Here is a 26,098-nt window from a genome sequence, read left to right on the forward strand (position 1 = left end):
ACAAAAAATACATTATCTTTTTCATTATCAGTTTGCGCCCAACTTTTTTCAAGTTTTCTTATAGGAAGAATTGGTAGTGTCAGCATCTTGAATCTTTTAGTTGCTTTCCATATTAAGTAGTCATCTGGAGAGAGATTGTTAATATAAAAATTGAAGGTGTCATTACGAGCTTGATTTAGCACTAACGTTACCTGGTGTTTTAGTTTATATAGCTGTGTCTTATCGAGTGGTTTTCGGGACCCTTGCCATTTTGCACGCGCTCTCCTTTTTTCGGTTATTGTATGTTTGATATGTATAGAATCAATCAGCGGTACTCCGAATAGATGGAAAATATACAGATCAGGTCAAAATCTTAAGAGGAGTGAGACAGGGGTGCATCATTTCACCACTGATATTCAATCTGTACTCGGAGCACATTTTTGAAGCAGCTCTAAAAAATATTGATGAAAGCATCTTGATAAATAGAGTCAAGCTCAATAACCGGTGGTATGCAGATGATACAATAGTGTTTTCCAATACTATAGAAGGGCTGCAAAACTTAATGAACAAAATACCGGAAACAAGTAGAAAATATGGACTGGATATAAACACCAGCCAAACCAAGCTAATGATCATCAGCAAGGAAAACTGGAGCAAATCTGTATGTGAATCAAATGAGAATTAAACGTGTCTCATAATACAACTACTTGAGAACTATAATCAATGAGTCGTGAGACAATACCCAAGAGATTAAATGTCGCATCAAAAAGGCAAAAAGTGCATTCTTGACTTTGAGTTCTGTGTTCAAGAGCCATGACCTCACCCTAAAAACAAAAATAAGGCTCCTTAAATATTATGTGTACTCAGTGCTTCTGTACGGACTAGAAACGTGGACATTAAAGGTGGAAACTCTATCAAAACTTCAGGCTGCTTCTGAGCTATGGACATACAGAAGGATCCTGAAGATACCATAGACAGACAAAGTCACCAATGAAGAAGTACTGCGAAAGATGAACACAACTGCGGATTTGGTCAAGATCGTGAAGAGCCGTAAGCTGCAGTACTTAAGACATATAATGAGAAATCAAGGCAGATACAAGCTACTTCAGTGCATTTTGCAAGGTAAAATTTAAGGAAAAAGGGCCCCAGGATGAAGGAGAATATCCTGGCTTGCTAACGTGAGAGCATGGTATAGAAAGACCTCAACACAGCTATTTCGTATAGCAACCAACAGAGTCATCATAGCCAGAATGATCGCCAACGTTCTGAACGGACAGGCACCCTAAGAAGAAGATGTAATGACACATTGTTGTGTTCAGGTGTTGTTGTGTGATGTGTGTTGTTTCGTTACAGGATTATATTCAATATTTCTTTAATCTGGGCTAAAAAAAAATTTGGTAAGTGATTTGGTAAATATTTATTGCGTCTTTGGATACTCAATAACTTAACTAATAATAAAATATATACTTACATAAAGATAAAGGCAAAGATAAAGGCATGCAGTTTTGTTATGTTTAATTCGTTCTAAAATACAAATAACCAGCATAATCGCATAAATAATTATGTTTGCATAATTTTTTGTATTTAGTTTAGCAAATATTTATTTCGAATAAAAAAGTAAATATTAAAAATACTCTAGGAAAATTACATACAGACATATATTTACTTGATTGTTTTTACTTCATTAAGTAACATAAAAACAACGGAAAAGTACTGAAAACTATAAAATAAAATGAAAAGTACTATCGAAAAATTTTATGAAGAACTGTTTAACTAAGTCTTTGGGAAGTATGTGGGAGGAATATTTCCAAAATTTAAATTTTTGTTTTTGAAACTGCTTCAACCACAAGGGTTATTAGGAATGGTCGATTTAACAGATACCATAAATATAAAAAAATAAAGAATACACCTAGATTTTGTTAATTAGTCCTGAGGAAACCAAAACAAAAAAAAAAATGGTACAATTGCGCTCACTATGTTCACTTAGAATGTCTTTTATTGTTGTAGGTAACTGTTCATATTGTCTTTCAAATGCGTACAACGGTCACACCACTAATAAGTGATGTACTATTAGATCACTATCAGATGCGTAAAACAAAGGTTTGGGTTACTTCTGTAGTAGGAAATCATGTGTTATCTTGGTGTGTCCTAATCGAAGTTTTTAAGATTGTGACACGAATTTTCTTTGAAATGTGTTTCTTGCAAACAAAGGATATATGGATGAAATTTATTTATAAGAGTTTTAACATCTTCTAAATGGGTATGGTACCCATTTAGGTCCCATTAAATAATAAGAATAAAAATAGTTTAATTATTAAAGACTTATTAGAGTCCAGAGAGGAATCTTTGGGATCATCGGTAGAAGTATTACTTAAATTTTTTTCTGTAATTTTGTTTTTAATTCTAGAACAACGGGATTGAAAATATCTTGGACAACATAGGATGTATTTTCTTTAGAAAGTCTATCAATCCTTCGATATCCTTTAAGTAAGTTCTGGCGATACTGAGATGATCTGAAGAACATTCGCATTTTCAAAGAAGTCAAGTTCTTCCTGTGTTAAGTATCCATTGTTGCAATTTTCCTTGAAGAATTGACTGGTGCATTTGGTAAGATCTTCTACTAGGTTTCTGTTGTTTTCTTGGTTTTTTGCTTAGTGGCTTCGGTTCCAAGAACTATGCAATAGAGGACAAACATGGTATTATCATAAGTGATATCGACAGAGTGTTGGAAACATGGAAAAACTATTGTTCGGAGCTCTACAGGGAAGAACACGTAAATCTAGGCCACACTTTAGCCCTCGAAAACATCGCATACAACCCTGAACCTGAAATTCTGCTGTCCGAAATTGAAGAAGCTGTAACTCACCTCAAGAAGAATAAATCCCCTGGCTGCGATGATATCACGGGAGACCTCCTTCAGAACATGGGAGACAAAGGATGTTACATAATGTGGAAACTTTGTAATAAAATTTTGAGATGCGGAAAGTGGCCCAGAGAATGGCGCACATTATTGTGCATACCAATCCATAAAAAAGGAACAACTACAAAGTGTAGTAATTATCGTACCATCTCACTGATTTCCCATCCAAGCAAAATATTACTAAGAATCATTAAACGCCGTTTGCAACAATACTTAGACAAACAAATTCCCCAAGAACAAGCAGGCTTTGTCAAAGGGAAGGGTACGAGAGAGCAAATCCTTAATATGCGGCAGCTCATAGAAAAGGCCCGCGAATTTAAAATTCCAATAATAATCTGTTTTCTAGACTACCAAAAGGCATTTGATTGTGTGAAGTGGGAAGTTATCTGGACAGTTCTTCATGAGATGGGAGTTTCAGATCATTTGGCAATATTAATTAAAAACTTATACGAAGATAACTCAGTTAAAATAAGAATTGAAAACCAGCAATCTGATACCTTCAAAACCAGCAGAGGTGTACGACAAGGGTGCATACTATCTCCAGACCTGTTCAATTTATATGGAGAATACATAATGAGGAACGCACTCGATGGATGGAGAGGCGGCATCTCCATTGCAGGAAAAAAGATCTCAAACTTAAGATTCGCAGACGATACAACACTGATAGCAACATCTGAAGAGGAGATGTCGAGACTGATAAAGAGAGTAGAAACCAAAAGCAACAAGTGTGGGCTCAAGATTAATAATCAGAAAACAAAAATCATGATCGTGGACCACGCGAATATCCTCCAAACAACAGGCGCCCTAAATCAATTCGAGAAAGTAGACGAGTTCACGTATCTAGGATCTTCCTTAAGCAATGAAGTCTCCTCCCATACGGAAATTCGCAGAAGAATAGGGATGGCCAAGAACGCGATGAGTCGATTGTCAAAAATATGGAAGGACCGCTCTTTATCCAAAAAACTCAAAATGAGACTGGTACGGACACTCATTTTTTCAATCTTCAGTTACGGTGCCGAAACATGGACAATAAAATCAGAGGATAGGAAAAGGATTGACGCATTTGAAATGTGGTGCTGGAGACGAATGCTACGCGTCTCGTGGACGGAGCACAGATCCAATCAGTCAATTCTCGAAGAGCTAAACATTCAGACCAGACTCTCCTCTCAGTGTCTTGCAAATGTTTTAAAGTTTTTTGGCCACATTGCGAGAAGAGACAATGACAACTTAGAAAGACTAATTGTGTGCGGAAACGTAGAAGGACGTAGAGGCAAAGGACGCTCACCTATCCTATGGTCAGATCAAGTACAGAAAGCCACTGGAGAGACGTTTTCCGAGTCCATGAGAGCAGCCCAAAATCGCAAGAGATGGAGATAATTGACAGCCCGCATTGTAGGAAATCACGATCCTCAGCAATGAGGAAACGACAAGAGAGAGAGGGGCTTCGGTTCAGCGAAGGCATTTCCATTATCTCTTATTGGGGGGAATATTATTTCAGATAGGTTTCGTTTAGGGTGCTGGGATGAGGATGTGTCGTGATCAAATGTATTCATTTGAGTCTCATTGTGTAAGTCGCAGCTTATCAAAGTATGCTTATTTGATTGAGAGGTAATGATTTTTCTAGACGTTTTAGCCTCAGTAAGAGAGGATTGTGTAGAGGAATTTATCGATAAAGGAGCTGATTGTTGTGCTGTAGTTTCAGTCTCAGTAGGAGAAGATTGTGTAGAAGAAATTATCGAAAGGGCAGCTGATTGGTGTACTTTCTGTAGAGAGTTTAGATGAACAGTATTATGGGTGTTGTTTAAAGGAGTTTGATTATTTTTATTGGGACACTGAGATGCAAAATGTCCTTGCTGCTTGCATAACTAGCAAGATTGCTTTTCGATGGAAAAGAAAATTCGATAGTTGTTATCCTCATGGTTAATTAACATAGAACTATCTAGTTTGTCTAAGTTAGTTGGCGCTATAAAAGTGTATCGTCGGAAACTCAAGATATGCTTGAATGGTGAATTTAAAGTCCCTATCCTGAGAAAGTCAATTGGAGTTATTAGATGTACACTTAAGTTTTTTAATTGTTCTTCTATAACGCTGTGCGGAATACTTGGACATACGTTGGAAAAAATCAATGGTTCATTTGGAGTTATTAGTCTTCGGGCTTGAATACGTTCTTGATTAATTATTACAATTCCATTGTCGTTAGCTAAAAACTCATCAACTGTCTATTCACTGGTGAAGAAGATACAAATACGATCATTTATATTTTTAGAAATAAAATGCATTTTTCTGGGATCCACTTTAGAAGTTAATGCATAAAGGTAAACTTCAATATTAAAGTTTGGGAGTGAGTGAAGTATAATTGCTTGTTTTTTGTTTGGAAGTTTATTTTTAGGTTAATTAAGAGCTATAGAATATAATTTAGATGATTGGTTTACAAGTAGATTGCCAGAACTTTCCATGGTAGAAGTTCCCGCTGCTGAATCCATTTCCATGCTTTGGCTAAATAACCTAAATACGGCCCTGGTGCTTATAATGAATCATTTTCGTAAGGACTGGTAATTAACCTCACGCCAAATCAACAGTTGTTTACCCTTGGTTTGTTATAGATGAAATAAGAAAATCAAACTTATAGTTTTTAGTCCAGAACTTTTACACTGCACCTTTGTTTAAATTTTAGATATACACAAAATTATATATTTGAGTCAAAAAAATTCCTTATTATGTCTTATTAACTATTAGGAATAATTCCTATTATTCCTTATTATGTTTAAAAGAAGTGCATCGTATGATTCTACGGCACATTTATGTCTTAGGAGTGGGGAAACACACAACGTCGTCTTTCGGGTAATTTGTAGGGGTTGAGAAGTGAACGTTTGTTGTTACCGGACAACAGTTGTATCTGACAGATACCGCGATCTTGCAGATCTAACTTATATTTTTTCGTGTTTATTTCGTTGTGTGATCTATATTACATTCAGAATGTCGAAAAAGGTATAAAAGTTGGATGAGCCAAAGGAGGTTGAAGAGCTTCAGAGTATGTTTCTCGATTCTGACGATGGAAATGAAAGAAATGAGTTTGAAGACGAAAGTGGAGTGGTCGAAATCGATTATGTCGAAGAGCGATCAGTAAACTCGGACAGCGAACAAGATATTTCTAGTGAGGAGAGCGAAGAGAACGTATATGAAAACGTATATGAAGACAAAGTAACAAAGTGGGGAAAAAAGCCAGTTTACGGAAATAAAATTAGGCGGCAGAAACAAAATATTCTGTTGTCAATTGCCCTTAGTAGGGAATACTGCATAAAATGCAAAAACTTAATATAAATGCTAAAGCTATTTTGTGTCAGAAGAACTTTTAGATTTAATTTTACATTATACAGATAAATATATGTAGACTTTATTTTAAGTAGATATTCCAGAGAAAGAGCTATGACTATGAGCTATGAGAAATGCTAAACAAACCGACAAAATATAACTAAAATCATTTTTGGGCCTTTTGTATTTAGCTGGCTTACACCGCAATAATCGACTAAATTTGAAAGATTTATGGGCAACAGATGGTAGTGGAATTGAATTATTTAGACTTATGTTGTCAATGCGAAGATTCTTATTTATTCATAACTGTATAAGTTTTGATCACAAGACGACTCGACCAGATCGACTAAATATTGATAAGTTGTCAGCTGTTGGACAAATCTATTCACTATTTATAGAAAATTGCAAAAAAGGATACTCTATAGGACAAAATGTAACTATAGACGAGATGTTGGCAAGCTTTTGGGACAGATGCGGATTTAGGAAATATATCCCATCAAAACCGTACAAATATGGGATTAAAATTTTGTCCATGGTTGATTCTAAGCTATTTTACACAGGCAATATAGAAATTTATGCAGGACTGTAGCCTGAAGGTCCATTTCGTGTCAGCAATAAACCAGTAGATGTAGTCAAGAGATTAGCTGAATCTATCTATAATTCAGGACGAAATATCACTGCTAATAATTGGTTCATCGATCTAACTCGTCAGCGATTTGAAAAAGAACAGACTATCATATGTAGAGACAGTCTCTTGTCTTGTACTCTTGTATCACATGTGCCGAAGAAAGGAAAAAACGTAATTTTAATATCTAGTATGCACTTCGATGACGTAGTAAATTCAGATACGCACAAGCCAGAGAAAATCAATTTTTACAATCAGACGAAGTCAGGGGTTGACACTGTAGACCAAATGGTTGGTTCGTATAATGTAGCCAGAAACAGTAGAAGGTGGCCTATGGTGATATTTTACGTCATCTTAAGCGTTGCTGGGATCAACGCACAGTCCATTCACATGGTAAATCAGAATTCAAAAATACGACGTAGACTCTTCAATCGACACCTTTGAAGTCAGTTATAGTCAGAGCAAATAACACGGTGATCGGATAATAAGACAGGTATTCACAGACCCCGTGTCCGTCCCAGCTTGTATGGAGGAGGAGTTCTGAATTAAGTAGGGACTCTTCTGCACTTCGCGGAAGACGGACGGGCGGGGGAGTCCTCAACCCGACACGGCCCACTGGCTGATAGGGAAATGTCCTACAGATATGTAGGATAGGTGTGAATAAGGTTTTACCAAATAAGCACCCGCGGACCAAGGAATAAGGTTTTACCAAATAAGCACCCGCGGACCCGAGGACATGGCATAGCGCAGCAGCTATGACATTACTTCATTAAGGCTATAGTGGAATGATTTCTGCTGTTGGCTTAATGACAGATACTCACGGGCGGATATCACATAATGATTTAATATACTGCGTGATACTGCGATCAATCAGGCAAGGCGAAACCACCTGATTATATTCCCGTGACTTCACCATCATGAATGTATCGAATCAGTTAGATATGCTTAGCGATCCGATTAGCAATCGGCGCTCAGTTGGTTCTGGGCCAACTAGTGTCAAATGGGTTACAGGGCATGTATTTGTGAGCAACCAGGCAAAACATGCGAAATTGGCGCCTGGAAGAAAATCGGATTGGCAGTTAAAAAAATCAATGGGAATAGCAACCTGGAATGTTCAAGGAATATTACAACCAGGCAAACTGCATATACTACAAAGAGAAGTCGAAAGAGAGGATATAGAAATATGCGGACTTTCGGAGACCCATTGGAAAGGACAGATCATGTTGTATACATATCGGGAGCTAAGAAAGAAATGGTGTTGCAATTATGGTGACTAAAAAAGTTTCACAATACGTGTATGATTACCAACCGATAAATGATAGACTTTTAAAAATAACCTTACTAGCATCACCAAACAAAATGCACATTCTTCAAGTCTATATGCCAACCTCAGACGCGTTAGACAATAAAGTGAAAGACGTATACTCCGTTATTGAAGACACAATAAGAAATATTCCATCTAAAGAACCACTCATAATAATGAGCGATTTTAACGCTAAGGTAGGAGAAACAAGAAATGATAACATCCAAAATGTAGGAAACTATGGGTTAGGTATTAGAAACAGCCGAGGCGAACGTTTAATAGATTTTGCAATCGAAAACAGTTTGGCCATTGTAAACACAATGTTCAAACATCATGCCCGTCGTTTATCGACGTGGACCAGCCCAAATGGAGAATACAAGAACCAAATCGACTACATATTGATTAGAAACAGATGGAAGACATGTTTTACAAACGTAAAAACTAGACCAAGAGCTGAATGTGGATCCGATTATAAATTGTTATGGGCTTGCTTCAAGATGAAGCTAAAAAGAACAATGCCGCACCAAAATCAAAACAGGCTAAAGATTTCAAATTTGAAAACATTTAGAGATGCATTAAAGGAAACTAGTATGTTGAACACAAAAGATAACCCAGAATAAATATGGAAAGTTTAATATCTACAGCGAACACATTATGCGAAAGGTACTAGACGGATGGAAGGGCGGAATATCAGTAGGAGGTCAAAAAATCAATAACTTGAGATATGCAGATGACACTTTAATAATCGCGACAAATCAAGAAGAAATGGAAGACATAATGAGACGTCTGGAGGAAAAAAAGCAAAACATAAATAAATAAGAGTAAGAGTAAGATCATGATAGTAGAGAGAGCTCCAAGTAAAGAATCTTCAACACATTAAAGAAATTGGGGGCTTTGAAGTAGTAAATAGTTTCATATACCTGGGGTCCCTAATAACAAGGGTGTGACAGGGAGATACGTAGAAGGTTGACTATTGCGAGAACAGCTATGATGAAACTGGTAGCAATTTGGAAAAATTCTAGCATAACAATACACACAAAACTAAGGCTGGTAAGGGTGCTTATTTTTCCCATAGCGACATATGCATCCGAAACGTGGACCTTAAAGAAAGCGGATAAACATAAACTGGACGCTTTTGAAATGTGGGTATACCGCCGCATGTTGAGAATATCCTGGATTGATCATCGCACTAACGTATCGATATTCTTCTTCTTCAAGTGCCATCTCCGCGGCGGAGGTCGGCAACCATCATAGCTATTCGGACTTTTGAGACAACTGCTATAAAAAAGTATCGATAATAGAACAACTTAAAGTAAAAGATAGATTGCTTAAACAAATACAACAGAGATATTTGCAGTATTTTGGACACATTGCTAGTAGAACAGGTACGATAGAAAAACTGATAGTCGAGGGTAAAGTTGAAGGAAAAAGACCTAGGGGAATATCTCCAAGCCGTTGGGTATATTAAACAAAAATACTGATTAACCAAGGGTTACATGAAGCCGAACAACTAGCCCAGGACAGAGAAGGATGGAGAGAAATGGTGCAAAAACTGTAAAGGCCTGATGGTGTCACCACATCCCAAAAGGGATTAGGACTGAGGAAAAGGATTCACAGACCATTGCCGCTTTAGCTTTAGAAACATAAGGAGGAAAGTTCAACCAGTGGGGCAAATCCGAATGTTGCTAAAACGGGCAATAAAAGAAAAAAGGTGTTCTTCTTGCTATGAGACAAAGTATTGTAAATATTGTACCACATTTTTATGTCTTGAGCATAGCAATTTTTTTGCCACAGTTGTTATAACCGTTTTACTAATCCTTTTGCTAATGATTCTGATTAAGTTTAGCTAAATCTAATAACCCAAACACATCTTATGTGAGTATATATCTTAGATTAGTAACAACAATAATAATAGCTATTACATGTTTGTATTTTTTTATGTTCTTAATACTTCATTTATTTTATATCCTCTTGACAATAAATTAATTTAAACCCGCTTATTTTTTGATTAGTTATGTATAAAATAAACGTTTCTTTCGATCTCGATCAGGAATTTTTTTTTAATCTTATTGAAACATTAAACTTAAACGAATGTGTCTCTGAGATACACCGCGACCTATACAGTAAACTTTATGACCGCGACCTCCGAAGGGTTAACATGTACATCCAGATAGCACTGATGATGAAATATTAATTCCGAAGACGTTCTGTGATGTAGCCCGATAGGGTATTTATTAATATACCTTTTATAAAGGAATTTTTAAATAATTTTTTTGTTATACATTGTATACAGCCAGCTACAAGTATTTAGTTTCCTTGTGGTTTTTTGAAATATTGTCAATTGTAATATATGCCTGTTACTGTTGACGAAAATCGTATGTAATTAGTGCAATGGATTATTATTTTTTAGGTAATACTGTAGTTGTTAATTACTCTTATATATTATTATTACTTATTTTTAATATGCTACTTATGCGTTAAACAAAAAAAATAGTTTCATTCCCACAATGGATTCAATTTTATAATAGGAATTAAAAATAAATTTTTGTTTTTCCCAGTGTGTATGTAAACAATGCACAAAGATAAACGCGCAAAACTATTTTTACCTAACCCTGACAGTTGGCGACCGAGTTTGTTTCAGTATTAGTTCTATTCCTGACCCAACCAGCTGTTCGGCGTCGTAGTGATGTCGCCGAAACTCCCAGTTATATCCTTAAAACTTCAATGTTTGAAAATCATCTCCAACAAACTTATCTTCGCCCTCTCCGACGACGAGGGAAGGAACTACGAAGTAGTCTCGAATTACTTAGCACCAACTACTTACGAAGTTTTGCAGGACTTGCTAAAAATCATTCTGAGTTCGGTGAATTTGGATGCAAGTATCCGGTTCAGTTGCCTTGAAGTGCTGCTTCGAGAAGATGTCGGTAAATTGGACACGGGAATGTTTCCGCAATTTTACTACGATAAAATTCTGAAAGTTATTATGGGCGGTGGAGTAGGGTTGCAGCATCTTAATTTAAAAGGGGTGTGGGTAAGAGACTTCCCAGAACAGTTAAGTCAAGTAATAAGGAGTTTAAAAGGACTTAAAACTCTTGTTATACCTCACATGGCTAATGACGAGGTGTTGGAGGCTATACTAAATTTGGAGAATATAAATGTACTGGATATTAGTGGGGAGGCTTGTTTTACAGGTATGGTAACTTATTATCTGATTGTTTTTAATTACTAAAACAACTAATCAATCAAATTTATTTTTGTTTACTAATTTATTTCCTTTCATGTTATATCTTTAATTGTCACTCTGATTCTACTGATATAGCTCTAGAGCCATTAGTTTACGAGTATATCCGCACAGAATTCTTACTTATTTCTTCCTCATCACGTGCTTTATCAGAATTATCCGACGTTTGCTATTACCATTGCGGAGGTTCCTCGATCTTCTGCATGAAATAATTGTCTTGTATTTAATATGTCAGTCATTTACTAATGTCTTAACCAAGACACCTGTTTTCTTCCTACATCCTTACGGCCTTCTATTTTGCGTTTGAGGATCAGTCGTGGTATTGTATATCGATTTTTTCCCACTATATGTACCAAATATTGTATATTCTATGGCTTTTAACAGTCTTTAGCAATTATCTATTTTTGTTAACCCTCCCAAGACTTCCTAATTAGTTTTTCTTGCTGTCCAAGGTATGTTCAGCGTTCGTCTATGAATCCTTATTTCCAATTTTGTTTTAATTATGTTTATAATTGATATTTTTAGTATCCACACTTCTTCTCCCTACAAAAGCACAGACCAAATATAGCACTTTTTCCAACCAATGTTTGTGTTAGTCATGAACTGAGATGATTATTGCAAATAAATGTTTTCATTTACATAAAAGTAGTTTAAGTCATTACTATTCTGCGTTTTATTTCTCTGTCTGGATCTCGTTGGTTCATTTATTTATTTATTTAGCGTATGGCTCAATACATGGAGTAAATACAGTAATAATTGTAAAAAACATAAGTACATAATTCAAAAATACAAACATAAGATTATATAAAAACGAACATAGACAAAATACAGATAAAATACAAGATAATACAAACGGATAAGATTATATCTTTAAGTCAAGTTGAGTTATCCATTCAAGGCTTGCAGGCGTAGTTTTGAAAAAGTCTTTTGGGTCCCCTCGTTATGCCCTCAATTCACATGTCTCCCCATTTATGTAGGTTGTGTGCGCATACTGCATGTCCCGTTCTAATTCGATTTAGGGTCTTCCATATGTTTCGTGGCTGGTCGAAGCCATCAGGCTTTTGGACTGGGTCAATAAGGTTAGATACTTCAGGTGGGGCTTCCTCAGTCCACAGCGTGCACCATCTGGAGGTAACATTGAAATCATCTGCTGTTAGCTGTTGGGCTGTTTTTATGGGTGGTTTTCTGGATGGGAGTCGGTTTGCTGCTAAACTCGGGATGTCTTCATAGATTGGTAGTTGCAAGTTGCTATTTACTTTCGAATACTCCGTTATCAAGGCCTTTGTCTTCGTAGAATAGGCGGAGGAATATGGCTAAGGATCGGAAGCCAATATAGTGGAGTAGTCTTGATGCAGCCGCTAATCATTCTCATTGCTATATTTCTCATTCTCATTGCTATTTAGCCAGACCGGTGCACAGTACTCTGCCACAGAATAAACCAAACTTAGCACAGATGGTCGTAGTGTGTCCGCAGTTGCGCCCCAGTTGGTACCACAGAGATTCTGGATAAGGTTATTTCTACTACTTATTTTTTGTGCAGTTATTTGTAGATGTTTTTTAAACGAGAGAGTCCTGTCCAAAGTAACCACCAGATATTTTGGGTAGGATTGGTAGGGTAGTGCTACATTTCTCATTTTGACCTCTAATTTTTGGTTTGCCTGTTTGTTATTGAGGTGAAAACAGCTTACCTCAGTTTTATTTAAGTTGGGTATCAAGCGCCATTTTGTGCAATATTCATATAGTTTGTTGAGGTCGTTTGTCAGCACGTTTTGAGTAATTTCAAACCGTTTGTGTTGTACTGTTATTGCTAGGTCGTCAGCCATACTTTCTTTCATCAGTGTCAGGTAGGTCCGATATAAATAAGTTAAAAAGCATCGGAGCAAGGACTGATCCTTGGGGTAGTCCATTATTTAATTTCCTCTGTTTGCTTATGTCATTACCGTGGATTACCTGGAAGTATCGATCAGAGAGCATGTTGTTTATTAGTTGCAATAGTCTTTGGCATAAGATTAGTTTGGTTAGTTTATAGAGGAGTCCCTCCTTCCATACTGTGTCGTAGGCAGCTGTCAAATCCTCAAAAACTACAGCCGTCTTTTGTTGCTTTTGGAAGCCTGCTTCTATATAAATAGTTAGACTTAGGACCTGATCTGCGCAACTTCGATTAGGTATGAAACCTGCTTGTTCGAGTGGGATATTTTCAATAATTTGTGGGCCTATTCGGTTTAGGATAAGTCATTTCAGCAGTTTATAGCAGCAACTGAGAAGTGTTATAGGACGGTAACTTTCAACTTTATCGTGGGGTTTATTGGGTTTTAATACAGCATTTATTTTTCTCTTTTTAAAAACTTTTGGTATGTTTCCAGTTCTAAGGATCAGTGAATAGAACGCAGCCAACCATTTTCTGGTCCTTTGACCGCACTGTAGTAGGAACTCAAGATGCATCCCATCAAAACCAGGCGCCTTGCCAGTTTTCATGTCTCGGAGGGCTGATGTTATTTCTTCGTTGGTGAATTCGTGGGAGAACCTTGGGTTATGTCCAGCTGTTTGACGTAAGTTGTTGAGTTCCTTTTTTTATATATTTTGTATGTTCTTTGTCACGTAGAGCCCTAGATAGGTCACTATTCTGCTAGCTATTTGGTCGGGGGACAAGAAGTAGGGTTTTCTAACGGGCGAGGCACTTCCCCCTAGCTTTCTAAGTAGGATCCAAGATTGTCTGCTCGATCTTTTAAAGTCCATTTTCTCCGTTGTTTTTATCCATTTATCTCTCCGGGCTTCATTTAATGTTTGTAATAGGTCATTAGCTACATCTGGGTCACCATTCTCTATATAGTCATTGTACACATTTCACTTCACATACACACTTCACATTCATTATTCCAGCCTGGGATATACTCTTTGCGGTAACCTCTTGGTATACACTTTTTTGAAGTTGATATCACTGAAACTACAAATCTATCATAGCTTTCCGGTGTGGCTGGAACCCATCTTATAACTTGATCAAGTTCAATAGAGAATTTTTGCCAGTCTGCTTTCTGAAAAATCCATCTTGGTGTGGGAGTGGACTATCGGGACCTGGATACCTACTTCATATATTATTGGGCGATGTTGGCTGTGTGAGAAATTATTTAGGACTTTTCTTGTTATATTGACAGGTTGTCAATATTTTGAGATTTTGAGAGTTTTGGGTTGAGAAACAGAGGTCTGGGTTGTATTCCTTTCTCCACGCTGCGGATCTAAATGTTCCCCTGTCTTTTGCATTAAATATTAGACTAAGGTTATTTTCTTCTGCCCACTCTACAAGTGCTTCGCCGTTCTGGTCATTGCTATGATATTTCCACATCGTATGGTGGCTCTTAAAATCTCCCATATAAACTGCCGGATGGCAAAGATGAGGCAATACTTCTGGAGGCCACTGGGTTTCTGGGGGCTTGTATATATTAGCAATTGTAAGTTCTTCGATTATTACTGTAATGATTTGAATGTTTCCATTGGTACTGGTGTCCACTAGATGGGCATTTTCTATGTTGCTGCGGATGTATGTTATACAGCCGTATATATGTTGATATGTTACACCAAGAATTTCATATCCTGGTACTTTGCCCTTACGTTTTAGATCAGTTTCATCATCTATATAAGTTTCTTGAATGGTAGCCACGTCAATGTTATTTTATAGCAGGATTTTAGATAGTACCTCACAGTTTGATCTACTAAGTGCCTCTATATTTATTTGGCATATTCGGAGCATTGGTCCAATGCTTCTTGTCATATAGTTCTGAGAAGAACTAGTTTTTGTAACCGTTTCCATGTATATCGATGACTAGGAGATCTTTAAGAGATAGACTAGTTGCCAACTATCGCGCTAGCTCATTTAGCACTACCCAGGGTGCAGGGTGGTTGGTTCAGAATTGATTTTGGTTTTAAATATCAATGACATAATGTCTCAAACTTGTTCCATGTTTTTACAGGAAGGCCTTCTTTACACCTTCTTCTTAAGGTGCCCTCTCCATTACTGAAGGTTGGCTATCACTACAGCAAATTGCTCTCTATCTTGAGCTGTTCTTAGTATCGAATGTGTGTCCATGCCTGTCTAGTCTCTTACATTCTTCAACCAGAAGCATTTTCTTCTTCCTGGACCTCTTCTTCCTTCAGCTTTCCCTTCCATTATAAGTCGTAGGAAGTTGTATTTTTCTCCTTTGTAAACATGTCCCAGATAACTCGTTTTTCTGTTTTTCACAACATTTAGGAGTACTCTCTCAGTACCCATTCTTCTTAGCACCTCGTTGTTGGTCACGTGCTCTGTCCATGAGATCTTTAGCGTCCTTTGATCTAAATAGTAACTTTTTTTAACACTTCTCGTGCATATTTATCTGCCAGATCATTTTGATCATCATTCTGGCTTTACAACCCTGAGTAGGTCCTAACTTCCTCAAGAGTTTTTCTCCAGTCGTCCCTATCCATCGCCTTTCTCCGCCAAGCACGTATTCCCATATTTATCATGTCTTTATCGATGTTATTAAGGAACATTGTTCTGAGTCTTTCTCTTCTTCTCTGACCAACAGGTCTATCAAGGAGCGTTTTAATAACTGAGTCATTTTGTTCCATCCACATTACATGCCCTATCCACCGCAGGCGTCCAATCTTAATATGTTTTACGATATCAGGTTCCTGGTATATTCTATACAGTTCAAAGTTGTATCGTCTTCTCCACACTCCATTGATATTTACTGCTCCATAGCAGTACTTTTCGCCTTAGTACTTTTCGCCTTAGTACTTTTCTTTCGAAAGATCCTAAGTGTTAAGAAGCGCTCCCAGGTATACAAATTCGTTCACTGCTTCGATGACGTCGTTTTCTATAATAATTGGTCGTAGGATTTGTGGTTGCGTGCTTATTTTCATATACTTCGTTTTGTTTATTCTTTAGGTGCCGTCTTCTTAGCGAAGGTTGGCGATGACCTCTGTAAAGTCTTCCCTATTTTGGGCTTTCCTTATTAAACTTTGAAAGTCTAATCCTGTCCAATCTTTGATGTAGCGCAGCCAGGTCATTTGTCGTCTACCTGAGCCGCGTCTGCCTTCTATTTTCCCTTCTATAATAAGCTGAAGGAAGTTATAAGTGTCGTGTCTAAATGTGTCAAAGATAAGACGTTTTACGCTTCTTGACAATTTCTGTGAGTTCACGTTCTTGGGTGTTTATTATTAAACCCATTTTTGTAGCTGATTCTTTTAATGCTACATACGCCTCTCGTACAGCATTTTCCGTTCTCCCAACAATATTCATATTATCAGCATAGGCCATAATTTGTACTGATTTATTATATACTGATCCAGTGGTTGTGATTTGTGACATACGTATTACTTTTTCCAGAGCCAGATTTAACAGTATACAGAGGAGGGAGTCTCTATTTGTTTTAAAAGGTTCAGACAGTTCCCCCTGAATTCGTACTTTACATTCAACCTTTTCAAGGGTTAGTTTTGTTGGATTTACCAACTGATTCGGTATTCCTAGCTCTTTCATTGCTTTGAACATTTCTCTTCTATTCACAGAATCGTAGGCTGCTGTGTAGTCTATGAATATGTGATGAGTATCAATTTCATATTCCAGTGTTTTTTCAAAAATTTGTTTCAGGATTGCAATCTGATGAATTGTAGATTTCTTCTTCTTCTTCTGGTTCCTATCCGTTTCGGATGTTGGAAATCATATTGGCAATCATGACCTTGCTCGCTGCGGCTCGAAACAGCTCCGTTGAGGTTTTCTTAAACCATGTTCTTAAATTCCGCAGCCATGATATTCTCCTTCTACCGGGTCCTCGCTTACCTTTGACTTTACCTTGCAATATAGACTGCAGCAGGGAGTAACGGTGCTGATTTCTCATAACGTGTCCCAGATATTGCAATTTTATGCGTTTGATCGTAAACACAATCTCTGGTTCCTTCTTCATTTTTTCTAGAACTTCCTTGTTCGTGATCCTTGCTGTCCATGATATTCTCAGCATTCTTCTATAAAGCCACATCTCAAATGCTTCAAGTTTTTTAATAGTGGTGTCTGTAAGCGTCCATGCCTCTGCCCCGTACAACAACACAGAGAAAACATAGCATCTCAAATGTCTCATTTTTGTATCCAGGGATATGTTGTGACTTTTGAAGATGGCGCTCATTTTGTTAAAGACCGTTCTTGCCTTTCCTATGCGGCACTTTATTTCCTGTACATTGCTCCACTGTTCGTTTATAATAGTTCCCAGGTAGCAATACTGTTTTACTCGCTCTATCTGCGTCCCATTAATGTATAGATGAGCCCCATTTATATTCTCCTTGCTGACAATCATTTGTTTGGTTTTGTGGGTATTAATGTTTAGTCCGTACTGTTGACTGTACTCGTTTATTCTGTCCATTAGCCTCTGAAGTCCCTCTAAACTATCTGATATCACCATGGTGTCGTCGGCATATCTAACATTGTTTACTCTTTCACCATTTAGAAGGATGCCTTCGTCTATTCCGTAAAGAGCCTCGTTAAAAATTTTTTCTGAGTACATATTAAATATCAACGGCGATAGAATACATCCCTGTCTAACTCCGCGTAGTATTTTTATGTGATCTGTTTCTTCTCCGTTAATTTTCATGTATGCGGTCTGATTCCAGTATAGTTCTGAAATTATTCTGAGGTCTTTGTCATCCAGGTCTGCTTCTTTTAAAATGTTTATCATCTTTTGATGTTGAACTCTGTCAAATGCCTTTTCATAGTCGATCAAGCACGCGTATACGTCGCAGTTAACGTCCCTGCATCTTTGAATCAGTACCTGTACTCCGAAAAGTGCCTCTCTGGTACCCACTGCGTTAATGAAGCCGAACTGTCTGTCTGATATTTGTTCCTCGTACTTCTTATAAATTCTTCCATGGATGACTCTAAGAAACAGTTTCAACATGTGGCTCATTAGGCTGATTGTTCGATATTCTTCGCACTTTTTAGCCCCCTGTTTTTTAGGTATCGCTATGAATTCTGATTCTAGCCATTTATCAGGGATGATTCCTGTATTGTATATTTTATTGAAGACAGCCGTGATCCAATTTATTCCTTCATCCTCCAAGAGTTTTAAAAATTCAGCTTCGATATTATCAGGCCCTACAGCTTTTCTGCTTTTCATCCGTTTTATTGCTTCTTCTACCTCGGATTTAAGTATGTCCGGGCCCGTCATCCTCTCTGAAAATGGATGCCTATAATCCGTTCTTTGATCTTGAAAAAGTGTCTCCAAATATATTCTCCATTTGTCCTTCATCTCTTGGGTGTCAATGATTAATTTTCCATTGGTGTCTATGAGTTTCATTTGTGTTCTCTTTTTAAAAGTACCCGTTATTTCTTTTACCTTTTTGTGTACATTAAAATTGTCATGCTTGGCTTGTAGTCTTTCTATTTCTTTACATTTCTCTACAGCTTCTTTTTCTTTAGCTTCTCTTATTTTTCTTCTGATGTAAGCCTGCATTTTTTTGTATTCATCTTTATTTCCTTTAATTAACCTTCTGCGTTCCATTAAGTGAAGGATTTCTGGAGTCATCCAAGATTTCTTCTTTGTTTCTTTGTTTGGTTTTAGCAGATCTTGTTTAGTTTTCTTAATTATTTCTTCGAATTGATTGATTTCTCGTTGGATGTTATTTTCTTCTTTTAGTTGCTTAACTTTATTGTTAATATATTCCCCCACTTGCTTTTTAACTTCCGGATGTTGCAGGGCTGTCATGTCGTAGTTAGGTCTAGACTTTTTCTTTATTGTCTTCAGTCTCACATCCATGACTCCCACTAAAGGTATGTGGTCAGATTCAATGTCCGCTCCTGGATATGTTTTGACAGATTTAAAACTGTTTCTGAATCTTCTATTTACCAATATATAATCTATCTGGTTTCTAATTACTGGGGTTTATCTGCTGGTGCCTTCCATGTATACAATCTCCTCGGTGGTAGTTTATAAAATGTGTTTAGAACCACTAGCTTGTTATCTTCTGCGAATATTTCTAGTCTGTCACCTCTTTCGTTTCTTTGTCCTAACCCAAAAGGTCCGATTAGAGACGTTTTCCGTTCGGCCCCAAGTTTTGCATTGAAATCCCCCATTATGATGCTGACTTCGTGTTTAGGTATTCGTTCTAATATATCCTCTATGCTTTGGTATAGAGTCTCTACTTCCTCGTCGTCTTTATCTGCAGTGGGAGCGTATATTTGTATTATGTTTACATTCACTACATTGGCTCTTTTGTAGATTTACCACCTCTAAAACCAGCCTGGTATTTTCCTACTATCCGTTCTGCATATGGTACCATACGCTGACGTAGTACTGTGGAGAATATTTTATACGCTGCTTAGAAGCGTAATTCCTCTGTGGATAGAGCATTTAAAGAAGTATTTTATTATTCCAATTATTGGGGAAGAATTTCTGTATCCCTAGTTTTTCTATAAGCGGCTGTAATGCCATAATAGTATCATGGCCACCTTCTTTATATAGTTCATAGTATTCATAGTAGTATTCATCATAGTATAGTTTCTGCTAGTTTTTTAGAATCATTGGTGGTTCCTCTTCCCTCTTGTCTGCTCCCCTTACCTCATCTCTTTCATCTTCCAGGTTTTTTTCTTCTTTTTCCCTAATAAGTACCTGGTTAAAGTATTCCATCCATCTACTCAATACATATTTTCTTGTTGTTAATAGGTCGCCATTCTGACTTCTACATTGTCTTGTAATTGCCTTGAATTCTTTTCTGTTAATGTTAACTTTCTTATAGAATGCTCTGAATTCTTTCTCTCTATTAAAGTTTTCTATATATTTAAGTTCCGTATTTAGGTGGTTTCGGTTTTTTCCTTTGTGTAACCTCTTTTTTCTTCTCTTCTCTTTGTCTGGTAATTCTCTACAATTGTTCTAGTTTGTCGGGTAAGTATCTTTCTGTAGGCTTCATTTTTTCTTGTGTTGGATTCTTGCATTCATCGTCAAATCAATGACTTGTACGGGCTTTGTGTAACGGGCACTCCACTAGAAGGTTTTTTATTATTAGCGGCGCGGCGTCTCGCAAGCATACCACTGTGAGAAAAACGATTTTTGGAATTATCAGACCATGGCTGAAATTTTGGATTTATCCCAAGCAATTTTGCCTGTTTTTGAGCTATGTGCTAGTCCACATGTCAACTATTTTTACGTGGAAATATGATTTAAGATTCATTGCTGGAGTTTTTGGATAGATCTGAATAGTTACGTTCTCTTAGACTTCTCGTGCATATTTATCTGCCAGATCATTTTCCGTGATTCCAATATGAGATGGCACCCACAGGAAAGCAATTACTGGGTAATTTAAATTGTGCAATTATTTTCTAATGAGTTTGGCCAAAGGATGTGAAGAATATATTTAAGAGATGACTTCTAGAGTTGTCAAAAACAAGAGTAAATGACTCTGAGAGTGTTCTAAAATTAAGAATGTGATTGTACTCCGGCACAGAAGCACTAATTTTTAGAAATGTCATGGGAAGCGAGGAATTGTGCCGATTTTTTGTAACTCCTTTATTAGCAAGTCGTGTGGTATTGTAGGAGAGCACAAGTCGTTCCGCTGGTGTAACTAACCTTCTTGCTCTGACAATATCACGTTGTATTCATATTTGGGCATGATTATTTATAAAATCGTAAGTCTTCTTTTTCTTCTTAGCCTTCTGTCGTCCATGTTTGGAGATAGGCCTCTCCCAACTCCTTCCATCGGTCTCTATCTTGAGCAACATATTTCCAATTTGTTCCGGCTATTCTTTTAATATCATCAACCCATCTCATCTGTGGTCTTCCTCTTGGTCGTTTACTTTCGTAAGGTCTCCAATGTTGTATTGTAGTATTCCAATGTTGGTCTTTTTGTCTAGCAGTGTGGCCCGCGAAGCTATTTAAGTTTGGCAATTTTTGTTGCTATGTCCTCGACTTTTGTTTTGGATCTTACCCAGTCGTTCCTCTTTTTATCTGACAGTCGTATACCTAACATTGCTCTTTCCATTGATCTTTCTGTTGTGGCTAGTTTATTCATGTTTGCCTTGGTTAGGGTCCAGGTTTGACATCCATATGTCATGATAGGAATAATATTAGTTGAACTTTGCTCCGTATGTATTGGGGTATTTTGCGGTTCTTAAGTATCCATTTAAGTTTTCCAAATCTTGCCCATGCTATTCTTGCTCTTCTAGTAATTTCCGCACTTTGGTTCTCTTCGTCAAGTCTTAGGATTTGGCCTAGGTAGATATATTCCTGGATTTGTTCTATCTCACTGCCATTTATAGTTATACGTCTGGGGTCATCTGTGTTTGTCATTATTTTTGTTCTTTTCATATTCATTTTTAATTCAACGTATTGGGAGCTGGCTGCTAGTTCCCCCATCATAATTTGCAGTTTCTCGAATGTGCTCGCTATAATAACTATGTACACCAAATCGTACACCATTTGTTTATTGGATGAACACACACATATGCGATTATTAGATAATCTAGAAGAGAAGATTGTGTTTTTCTTATATGGTGTTAAAGTTTGGTGTTTTCTAAGGAATTAAAAATAATTGAATGTTCTTTGGAAGGAAATTGCAGTTTCGACGCTACCGAAGAATATGTTTGTGATAAGTTTATTTTAATTTGATGGTTTTAAATTGTAGAACTGTTGTGTGATTCCATGTTTGAATTCATTTGGATAAATGTTATGTGAAAAGTAAGTCCGACCCTGCACACTTTTTAAAGCAGGTATATGGGCCTTTACTAAAAGCGGTTATTTTGCTGATAAAACTGGATTTGTATATTGACAACAATAACAAATAATTGCAATTTAGTTGACTTTATATTAATTTAACTGGATATTATATAAAGAGCTTTTACACTTAAAGTTTATTTCAGTATAACACAGATTCACAATTTATAACTAAACTTCGTTAATATTAAAAATATTCGGAACTCAAAATGAATATAACATTACAGTTATCGATGCAGTACCAAACCCTTTCATTAGATTGCTCTACATTATTTGTCATCATATGCTTCACATCATTAAGTTGGTTTTTGTACTAAGTGTAATGAATTTTTTTGTTCCCAGCATATTTTAAGACTCTTGATATTGTTTTTTTTTTGTTTTAGTGGAAGGAATTAGAACGCTAAAAAGCCAAAGCTTACAAATTCTCAGCATTGGCAACTTCGGCAAAACTCTAATATGCGAAACAGACGAAAACAGCGGCAGTCAACTAATAGCAGATCTATTAGAAAATTTGCCCAATTTAGTTTCTTTAAGGACGTATTCATTCACTGGCAGCGCTCTGTTTCTACTCCATAATAAACTTCCGAAGCACAAAACGAAATTAAAGTATCTCCATGATACCGGAACAACGAACAGCGTAATGGACAGCATTGTGAGTCTGTGTCCCGACTTGGAAAACTTACATCTGGACGGCGCGGAGAGAGGCGTCGTCGAAAAACTGGCAAAGTTACAGAAACTCCATGCGCTTAAATTAACCAAATGTGACGTTGAGGAATTCCTGATGTTTCTCACAATCTCCGGATCCCAATTGGAGTCGCTTAAATTGAATCATAGTAAAAACACTTCGTTGGATTTGTCGCAAATTTGTCTCTTGGCGCCGAATCTCCAGACATTTGAGTGTTATCATATGAAACTTACTTTTACTAACTCAGATACTTATTTTATGAGCTTGGATAATGTAGAATTTTGCTACTGTGAAGTGTCAGATCATGTTATTAGGTTTATTATGGAGAACTCGCCATTTCTAAAGAGAATAGTCGTGGGATCGATTATACGTATGACAGATGGAGACGTGTTTAGACTTTGCGCTGAATGTGACTTTGCTAGTTTAGAAGAATTGTGGTTTTCCTGTGCTAGGTGTCTGACTGCTACTAGTGTGGAACTATTAATGGGACATTGTCCAAAATTAAGGGAGATTGGGCAACTTAACGGATGGGATGTTCATCAAGAAGAAGTTGATTATTTACGGGCTGTGATACAATGTACAAATACTGACTTAACTTTATTACCCAGTTATTTTTAAATAAAATGTTTTTTGAAAATTCATGATAGCTTTTAATTAATAGTTTAAAAAAAATTATTAAAATACTTTATAAAAGGTATATAATTAAAAAACCCAATCTAGCTATATTATAAAGACAAAACGTTTTCGGAATCCATATTCCATCATCAATGTCCTAAAAAGTATATAACCACTTTAGTTAAAAAGAACGAAGTCTTTTAGTATTAGTGTATATGGATGTGGATGCTAAGTCTATGAGGATCTAGTACTATTTCTACTAGATCCTCATCATTTTCATCCTGTTCTTCATTAATCAGCTCTCTAAAATGCTCTTGCCATATATCTATCTGTCCCCTGTTTATCTTCTATTACGTGAGCTTTTTTACTTTTGTAGTAATTCTGTTTGATAGCTTTTTCTTGAGTTGTGAGATATGAGACGACCAGTTGAGTCGAATATCTATGGTTATTCCCAATAGTTTAACAGTGTCTTTGTTAACTAGATCATTGTGTAAATTACTTGCAGATATAACCAAATTTTGCATTTTATCAGAGTTAAGTTTTAGTTTGTTTGCAGCAAACCATGAGGTAGATTTAGTAGAAACTTCTTCTTGAGACATTTTTAAATCATAATTATTTTTTTCTGAAATAACGTATGTCGTATCATCTGCGAATTGTATAGTTTTGTACGGAGATATGAATTTAGGCAGATCGTTGACATAAATAATAAACAAAAGAGGTCCTAAGACCGAACCTTGTGGGACTCCATGTTTTACGAATAGAAAATCGGAGAGATAACTTTTAGACACTACCGCCTGGTGTCTGCCACATAGATAAGAAGTTATAAGCTTAAGAGGAACACCTCTGATTCCATAGTAATTTAATTTGTGAAGCAAAATGTCGTATGAAACGCAATTAAAAGCCTTCGACAAGTCGCAAAGAGAAATTGCTATGCGATTGCCGCGTTCAAGCCCCTCAATCACCTCGCTCACAACATTAAATACCGCGTTCATAGTAGAACGAGCACTTCTAAATCCATATTGTGAGTTGCTAAAGTAATTATTTGACTCAAAGTAGGAATAAAATTGTTGTTTGATAATCTTTTCAATCACTTTCCCAAAAGTAGAAACAATGCTTATGGGTCTTTAATTGTCAGTTTTTGAGGAATCACCTTTTTTGTAGATTGGTAGTACTTTAGAGTATTTTAGTACTTCTGGAAATACTCCAGTTGATAGAATTAAATTAATAAGATGAGTGAAAGGTGTTAAAACTATTTGGTAAGTTTCTTTTAAAATTTTGCTATTAATTTCGTGAACGTCCCTACAATTAGAATTACTAAGAGACTTTATTATTTGAGAGACCTCTTCTTCCAGAAAGGGACGAAAAAAAAAGGACTTGCGCGGAGAAGGATAATTTCTATAATTGACGAGGACATTGGCGTTAATATTGGGAAGAGATGTAATTATATTCTCTGCAACTGTAGTAAAAAATTGATTCATTTCGTCTGGAGGTAGATCAGGTTGTACCGAACTGGATCTTGTGTAGTTTCTTTCGAAATTTACTATTTTCCAGCAGTCTTTAGGTTTATTATTGGAATTAGTAAAAAAATTACAGTAAGCTGACTTTTTAGCAATTTTTAATTGCCGATTATATTCAACTTTTTGTTGTTTATATACTTTGAACAAATCGGGATCCTTAGTGGCATCTGCAATGTGTTTAATAAGAGAAATATTGGATCTGTAAGACCTTAATTCATTATTAAACCATTGCACAGGTGTTTTTTCAGCCATTTTTCGTTTTTTTTTTAGTGGAAAATACTTTAATATTAAATTGTTATAAGTTTCAGTAAGAAAGACTGTTAAAAAATCAGGATCATTATTAATATCGTAGAAAAAGTCCATATTTGTACAAGCTAGCGCACGTTTAAGCTTCTGTAAACCAGAAGAAGTAATAAACCGTTGAAATGTTTGATAAGTGTCAACAACTTTATGTTCAGAGTCAATAAATAAAAACTGAGCTCGATGGTCAGAAAAACAAGGTTCAAATACGCCCACTCTGTAGATAGTTTCAGAAAAATTTGTCATATTGTTGTCGATACAACTACTAGACTGGGATGTGATTCTAGTATAATCGTTTATAGTTGTTTTTAGATCAAAAGATGTTAATAGATTTTGAATATCAAAAAAAGGTTCAGATTCAAGTTTAAAATTTATATTAAAATCACCAAGTATGATAAGTTTGTCTGCTTTACTAAGCAAGGATGTTATGACATTTTCAAAGTTCACCAAAAATAAGTCAAAGTCACCCTTACCCGATCTGTATACAGTTAAAATATTGGTTTTTATTGAAGGTACATAAATTACACAAAACTCAGAACTTTGCTCTACATTATATTCATTTAGATTAAGAGAAGAATACATAAGATTTTCTTTTACATAAATTGCAACTCCGCCTTGTTTCTTTTTTACCCTACAAAAGAAATTAGCTAATGAAAAGCCGGAGATATTAATTAATTTTAAATTTTTTTCACTTTGCCAGTGATAGAAAAAACATATGACGTCATATAATTTTTTATCCGCAAGAAAAGCATTTATCATATCGACTTTATTTGAAATACACTGCAAATTAACATGAAACATGCTTACCGTACCTTTTGGAATTAGTTTATTTTGATAAAATTTTGCAGAAACTTCTAAGTTTCTTCCTCCGTCTTCT

The 26,098-nt window shown here is 36.3% G+C and overlaps 1 protein-coding gene across 1 annotated transcript; it reads left to right on the forward strand.

The window, feature by feature from the left end:
- The first annotated feature begins 10,786 nt into the window (after positions 1 to 10,786).
- On the forward strand, positions 10,787 to 23,424 carry LOC140447586 (uncharacterized). Its single transcript, XM_072540322.1, has 2 exons — positions 10,787 to 11,330; positions 22,488 to 23,424. Exons 1-2 carry the CDS (start codon positions 10,826 to 10,828, stop codon positions 23,405 to 23,407), a joined length of 1,425 nt encoding a protein of 474 aa, XP_072396423.1. The 5' UTR covers positions 10,787 to 10,825; the 3' UTR covers positions 23,408 to 23,424.
- The last annotated feature ends 2,674 nt before the right edge of the window (positions 23,425 to 26,098 follow it).

This window comes from Diabrotica undecimpunctata, chromosome 1 (genome assembly GCF_040954645.1).
Source record: "Diabrotica undecimpunctata isolate CICGRU chromosome 1, icDiaUnde3, whole genome shotgun sequence".
Lineage (NCBI taxonomy): Eukaryota > Metazoa > Arthropoda > Insecta > Coleoptera > Chrysomelidae > Diabrotica > Diabrotica undecimpunctata.